Source organism: Trachemys scripta, chromosome 1 (assembly GCF_013100865.1).
Source record: "Trachemys scripta elegans isolate TJP31775 chromosome 1, CAS_Tse_1.0, whole genome shotgun sequence".
NCBI classification, from domain to species: Eukaryota; Metazoa; Chordata; order Testudines; family Emydidae; genus Trachemys; species Trachemys scripta.
The window spans coordinates 334897448-334904773 of NC_048298.1; the positions used below are offsets into that span (position 1 = coordinate 334897448).

The 7326-nt window shown below is 49.1% G+C and overlaps 1 protein-coding gene across 1 annotated transcript in view; it reads left to right on the top strand.

Moving 5' to 3' along the window:
• The window catches only part of ARHGEF17 (Rho guanine nucleotide exchange factor 17), a 249337-nt gene extending 242757 nt beyond the window's left edge, over window positions 1-6580 (top strand). Inside the window, exon 15 of the mRNA XM_034779747.1 lies at window positions 2227-6580. Within this exon, the coding sequence (XP_034635638.1) occupies window positions 2227-2417 (191 nt within the window). The 3' untranslated portion in view covers window positions 2418-6580. The remainder of the gene's footprint in view (window positions 1-2226) is intronic.
• The last annotated feature ends 746 nt before the right edge of the window (window positions 6581-7326 follow it).

Here is a 7326-nt window from a genome sequence, read left to right on the forward strand (position 1 = left end):
GCTCTGCTCCTCCCCTGACTCTTCGGCTCTGTTTAAGAGCCGAGCTGCCCGAACGCTACCAGCTTCAGGCAGCCCCCATGCCCATGCCTCCGGACCCTGCGCCGCCGGAGCCCGGGAGGGGAAGTGCCCGGCCAGCGGCTGGGGTCCGGAGGCAAGGGGGCTGCCTGAAGCCCATAGCGCTGGGGCAGCTCGGCTCTGAAACAGAGCCGAAGAGTCAGGGGAGGAGCAGAGCAGCCGCGGGAGGGGAAGTGCCCGGCCGGCATTTTCACGGACATGTTCGGCTTTTTGGCAATTCCCCCCGGACGGGGGTTTGATTACCAAAAAGCCGGACGTGTCCGGGAAAAACCGGACGTATGGTAACCCTAACTAACCCTACCCCAGACATCCATAAGGCACAGTGATTTTCAAGACAATCTGAGTTGATATGTGGATTTTAGCGTATTTAGGATAATTATCTTTTAAACAGTCTCAACCCTCACTATAGTAGAGCTACTGCTCCACTCTCATTCCCCGGTTCTTTGTCCAGCCTATTTTTCAATCATCCAAGCGACACAGCTTCACTGCAACTCTTGGGAGACTTCTCTGGGTGCAGCAGGTGCTGAGTGCGCCCCCTTATGGCAAACATGCTATTGCAGACACCCAGCCTCGGTTTAACATCTCTGTTTGGGGTGGGGAATACCAAAGAAGCCCACCACCATAGCATTTAACTTCTAAAAGAGGAAATACACAAAATGCGGCGGCTAGTTAAACGGAAATTCAAAGGAACAGTCACAAGTGTGAAACGCCTGCAAGCTGCATGGAAACAGCGTAATAGAGGCTCAAATTAAATGTATTCCCGAAATGAAAAAAACATTTAAGAGAACCAAAAAAATGTCACCATGGCTAAACAACAGAGTAAAAGAGGCGATTACAGGCAAAAAGGCTTCCTTTAAAAATTGGAAGTCAAGTCCTCCTGAAGAAAATAGAAAGGAGCATAAACTCTGGCAAGTCAAGTGTAAACGTATAATTAGGCAGGCCAAAAAAGAATCTGAAGAGCAACTAGCAAAAGACGCAAAAGCTAACAGCAAAATAAATAAATAAATAAGTACATCAGAAGTGAGAAGCCTCCCAAATAGTCAGTGGGCCACTGGAAGACAAGGCTGTTGCAGAGAAGCTAAATGAATTATTTGCAGAGGATGTGAGGGAGATTCCCACACTTGAGCCATTCTTCTTAGGTGACAGATCTGAGGAACTGTCCCAGACAGAGGTGTCAGTAGAGGAGGTTTTGGAATAAAGCCATAAATTAAAGAGTAATCAGTCTCCAGGACCAGATGGAATTCACCCAAGAGTTCTGAAGGAACTCAAATGTGAAATTGCAGAACTACTAAGTGTCTTATATTACCTGTCACTTAAATCAGCCTCCATACCAGATGACTGGAGGATAGCTAATATGACATTGATTTTTTTAAAAAGGCTCCAGAGGTGATCTTGGCAATTATAGGCCAGTAAGCCTAACTTCAGTACCAGGCAAACTGCTTAAAACTATAGTAAAGAACAGAATTATCAGACACCTAGATGAACACAATTTGTTGGGAAGCATCAACATGGCTTTTGTAAAGGAAAATCATGCCTCACCAATCTATTAGAATCCTTTGAGGGGGGTCAACAAATGTGTGGACAAGCATGATCCAGTGGGAATAGTGTACCTGGACTTTTGGGGGGGAAGTTCTCCGGCCTGTGTTATGGAGGAGATCAGACTAGATGGTCAAAACAGTCTCTTCTGGCCTGGGAATCTATGAATAAGCTGCCCCTTCCCTCAGTCTCCCTGAAGGCGAGGCTAGCACAGAGCAGAATTCATGCTACTCTTGGAAAAGGTGAGCTGGGGCCTTCCAGGGTGAGAAGCCCATTCCTTTTGACCAAGGCTTTCCAAAGCAGTTGAGGAAGGGGGCTTGGGATTTGGGATACCTGGTGTGAAACTCCTTAAGGGTTCTGATTTTCAGCAGCTTGGGTTTTCCACACTTTCTGAAAATCAGGTCCTCAGGATGAGCCTGCAAAATCACTCAACCCTTAAAACTCCTGGCTTTTGGGGCTTGGGAGGAGAGTGGGGTGGACCCATGCGTGACAAGGCTCCTGGGGGCGTTACGGCTCATGTCTGGGGAGGGACATAGACTGCCCGGTTTGAGAACCCCTTCGCCACGTTCCGTCAGACAGCCGCTGTGATCTCTCTGGGCTTGTTCCGTTTCCCAGGTACCGAGAAGCTGAGCGACGCAGAAAAGAGAGATTTGGCAAGACACCGGTCCTCCAACATGGTCCTCTCCAAGTCTAAGATGCTGGTGATCAGCGGGGGGGATGGCTATGAGGATTTCAGACTCACCAACAGCAGTGAGACAGTGGGGCGAGATGACAGCACAAACCATCTCCTCCTGTGGAGGGTCTGATCCGCGGCAGCACGGGGCCCCACTGTGGGGAGAGCACCAGCCCCACCCCTGCCTCCTCTTGTTACCAACCGCCCCCGAGCCCGTCTCGTCTCCCATCCCGGATGATTTGTGTGTGCCTGGGGACAAGCTCCTCCCAAACACAGCGTCTGCAGCGTGGTGAGAGGAACACACTCGACAAACAGATCCTATGGCGCAGCCTGTGCTTACTCCAGCTGCGGGTGCGGGTGTGGGGACAGGGGCACCTGGATGGACAGATTGATGTGGCATTGCTTGGAAGCATCCAGGCGAAAGAGGAGGGCTTAGTAGAGGAGAGAATCCATTGTTTGTGCGGTCGGCAAGGGACCTTTCTTTTGTGTCTTGTGCTTCGACCTGCCTGGGGTTCCGAATCCAGGCACTTGGGAGCGGAAGGTCCATGTCTAAGCAAGCGCACCCGTGGACGGCAGCCTGCCCGCTCTCTTGCTCTGTCTCTTGTCCACCCAGCCAGAATCAGCCAACCGTCACATTCACTTCACCGCCACCTTCACTGGGATCCCCCCACACAGCGGCAGCACACAGGGGATCCTGTCAGCGGCAGCCGCTCCAGCATCCCCGTTCGCCGCAGCTGCTCCAGCATCTCCAGGTCTCTAGCTAACCTGCTTACTCATCGCTGTCACCCAAAGAACGCTTGTGGTGGTGTTGTTTGTTTTGCATATATATACAATCTCCTTATTTATTTTCTGTGGGGGGGACATTTGACAAGGAGCTTGCATGGAAGCGGAGGCAGCGTCGTGCCCAGGGAATTGCATGCAGGGTGCCGACACCCCAGCCTGCCATCAGTCCCAGCCAGTGATGAGCTGTATATAGCAAGTGTCATACAATGGCAGCAGTATCACATTCACCCACGAGCGCTGATCCCAGAGGGCTACCTGAGTGTCTGGAGGGGAGAGGTGGGAGCGTCTTGGCTGAGAGTCAACAACTCTGATTGCAGAGGTGGCAGAGAGCTGATCTCCGTTCAGCCAGCCAAGAGGGGAGCCGCTGCATGAAATAAAAAATGTGCAATACTTAGCTGGATCCCTGAAAGTGGGCAGCGCCACAAGGGGGCACTGTGAGAACCTGGGCAGCTTCACCCTCCTTTGGCTTTAAGAGCAAAGCAAGTTGGTTATTGTGGCTTGTAGCCAGGGCAGAACCAGGAGGGGCATTGTCGGACTGCAACGGTCTCTTGCATTGTACAGTATTTATGGTTGTTTTTTAACTAGTTACCTTTTTGTCCCCAGCACTTAATTTATGTACTTAGCTTCCAGATCCCGAATCCTGAATGGGGGTAGGGAGCAAAGAGAATCATGGGGGTTTACTCACCTAGCGAGAGAGTATGAATCCACTGTCAGCCAGCTTGCACCAAAAATGTCCCCAAAGGAAAGTGTCCCCCTGGGCTGCCTGTGAGGGTTCATGTGGCCAAGATGGGGCCTCAAGGTGAGTAATGAGGGTTGGGTGCCCAACCGGAGACATCTTAAGGACCGCTTTTTCAGAGGGCAGCACTGGGAATTTCAAAAGCACCTGACATGACAAGAATTCATGTGCCGTGGACTCTCAATGGGGTTTGTGCTGCTAAGTCGCCAGTGTTGCCAGCTCTTACAAATCTCATGATATTTAGTGCTCATGTTAAAGCTCCAGCCTCTGGAGTCATGTTATTTCATGAGAATCTCAGCTTTCATTTTTTTTTTAAATTAAATTTCTAGCCCTCATGGTTGCAAAGAAAAAGTTGGGAATCAGGGCCTGAAGTGCACCCCGAAGGCTCAATAAACAGAAGGCAAATCAAAATGAACCCCAGATGAAGGATTTTTTAAACACTCTCATGATTTTGAACACAGTCTGGGGGTTTTGAACACTCTGGACTGGCGATACTCCAGAACCCTGGCTCTTTTGAAAATCTGCTCCTGGCTGCTCACGCTTTCTGAAAACCACCTTTAACGTGTCTCACGTTGGGCTCCGAAAATGGAGGTGCCCAGAATCGCTCGTCTCTTTTGAAAAGGTCACCCTGGATGCCAACTTCTCAATCTGTGTTTACTTAGGTTGTCATTCTGTTCTGCGCTATATAGCACCTACCGCATGGGGTCCTGGTCCGTGACTGGGCCCTTCCACAGTACAAATAATTAAGAACAACATTTAGACACCTAAACGTGTGGCCTGAATGTTTTATAAGGGGGTGAGCACTTTCAGCCATGCCCAAGGTTTCCTGATGAGACGTCTCCCCACGTGTTGGGGGCCTCATCGCGGTCTGAAAATCAAGCCACTCTTTTAGGTGCCTAAATTTGGATTTAGGCACTTAACTTTAAGCACCTGCTTTTTAAAAATCTTGGCCTGTCTGCAGACCTCAGTAGGTTTTAAGGCCACCCTGACTGGGTTCTCCCAGTTATACAGCAGCTCTGGTGCAATAGCTGAGTGCCCGAACAATGTGCTTAAAAGCTCCAGGCCACACACCTAGCTAGTGTCAATGGACGTCGCTCCATTGCAACCAGCGTGGCTAAGCCTGCTTACCTCAGCTGTAGTTCTAGCCCTGTTGAGGTATTTGAAAATACTTTATTCTATAGCATTTGAAATACTTTAACAAAAAACTTAAACAACATTTTGTGTCCCCCGTGACCTGAACAATATATACAAGTATATTTTAAGTCTTCATGCAAGAGCCTTCTCCTCTGCAATTCCTCTGCAAGGGCAGCTTTCTTTCCTCTCTCTGCCTCATCTGCATACTTTCTGTTTTCCTGTTTCATCTAAAAACGTATCATTTCTCTGTCCTCCCTTTCCCTCTGCGGCTGATTAGCTCCATCATCAAGTGGTTTGGGATTTTGCACAGAAGCATGGTCAAGTTGCTAGGGCACTGGGCTGGTAGTCAGGACACCTGGGTTCCATCCCCAGCTCTGCTACTGAGTGACTTTGAGCAAGTCACTTGCCTCTCTATGCTTCTGCTTCCCCTCCCACCCTTTGTCTGTCTTGCGTATTTAGATGTGAAGCTCTTTGGGTCAGGGGCCGTTGGTTACTCTGTGTCTGTACAGCACCTAGGACTGGCCTCCGGGGATGCTGCGTGAGATTGACTTTCCTTTAAGAGAGGTGGGTTTCCTTGTGGATGCACAATGTGTTGCTCAAAGTGGTTTTTCCAAGAGGTTTGTTCACAAATCGCAGGGTCTTCGCTTGCTGACGTCAGTAACTGCCCCGTCTCCGTTTACCCACGGCACGGGTCAGGATGGAATTGGCCCAGTGTGTCTGAGCAAGGTGTGGGTAAGATACAGCAGCTTCCCCCTGGGGCCATTCTCTTCCTCATGGGGTGATCTCCTAGGCCACAAGCCAACCTACATCAAATCCAATGGAAAGATTCTAGTCAGCGATGGTAGGCAGTGCCGCCCCCGGAGATCAGGTGGCAGGGTCAGCGTGGCTCTTGATTGACAGCTGTGTGTCTGTATCTGAAAGGGGTATAAGGTGCTGAATTTGAGGGTGGAGGGTTGGTGAGATGCAGAATTTCTTGCACAGGTGGGATAGACAGACAGTTCCTCAGCCTGCATAATGGAGAGATTGTCCTGCACCCTGTCCTTACCTGTCGGAAAATACCGATATGGCACAGCCCTACATGCAGCTCTCCCAGTTAGCACCATGTTAGGAGCAGCTAAGCCCTGAGGCCGCAGAGCACTTAGGGACATGCTGTGGAGTCAGTGAGGCCTAGCCAGATGCTTACGTGCTTTGCTGAATCAGTGCCCTAATCAATCCAGGACAGGGCAGCCTGCAGCAACACAAGTCCCTCTCTGAGCACTAGCTGCCATGTGCCAGGCTCGCATGGAACTAGCCCAGTATCCTGTGTTCCGACAGTGGCCAATGCCGGGTGAACAGAACAGGGCAATTATTGAGTGATCCATCCCTTGGCATCTACTCCCAGCTTCTGGCAATCAGAGGCTAGGGACACCCAGAGCATGGGGTTGTGTCCCTGACCATCCTGGTTAATGGCCACTGATGGACCTATCCTCCGTGAACTGATCTAATTCTTTTTTTAACCCAGTTGTACTTGTGCTCTTCACAACATCCCTCGGCAATGAGTTCCACAGGTTGACTGTGCATTGTGTGAAGAAGTACTGCCTTGTGTTTGTTTAAAACCTGCAGCCTATTAATTTCATTGGGTGACCCCTATTCTTGTATTATGTGAAGGGGTAAATAACACTTCCCTATTCACTTTCTCCACACCCGTCATGATTTTATAGACCTCTAGCATATCCCCACTTAGTCGTCTCTTTTCTAAGATGAACAGTCCCAGTCTTTTTAATCTCTCCTCATACAGAAGCCGTTCCATACCCCTAATCATTTTTGTTGTTCTTCTCTGTCTTTTTTCCAGTTCTAATGTATCTTTTTTGAGATGGCGCCACAAGAACTGCAGCAGTATTCAAAGTGTGGGTGTACCATGGATTTATATAGTGACATTACGATATTTCCTCTTATTATCTATCCCGTTTCTAATGATTCCTATCATGCTGTTCGCTTTTTTGACGGCTGCTGCACATGGATGTTTTCAGAGAACTCTCCACAATGACTCCAAGATCTTTCTTGAGTGGTAACAGCTCATTTGGACCCCATCATTTTGTATGTATCGTTGGGATTATGTTTTCCAATGTGCATTACTTTGCTTTTATCAACACTGAATTTCATCTGCCATTTTGTTGCCCAGTCGCCCAGTTTTGTGAAGTCCCTTTGTAACTCTTCGCAGTCTGCCTGGGACTTAACTATTTTGAGCAGTTTTGTATCATCTGCAAATTTTGCCACCTCACTGTTTACCCCTTTTTTCATGTCATTTATGACTCTGTTGAACAGCATTGGTCCCAATACAAATCTAGGGGGACCCTGCTCTTTATCTCACTCCACTGTGAAACCTGACCATTTATTCGTATCCTTTCTT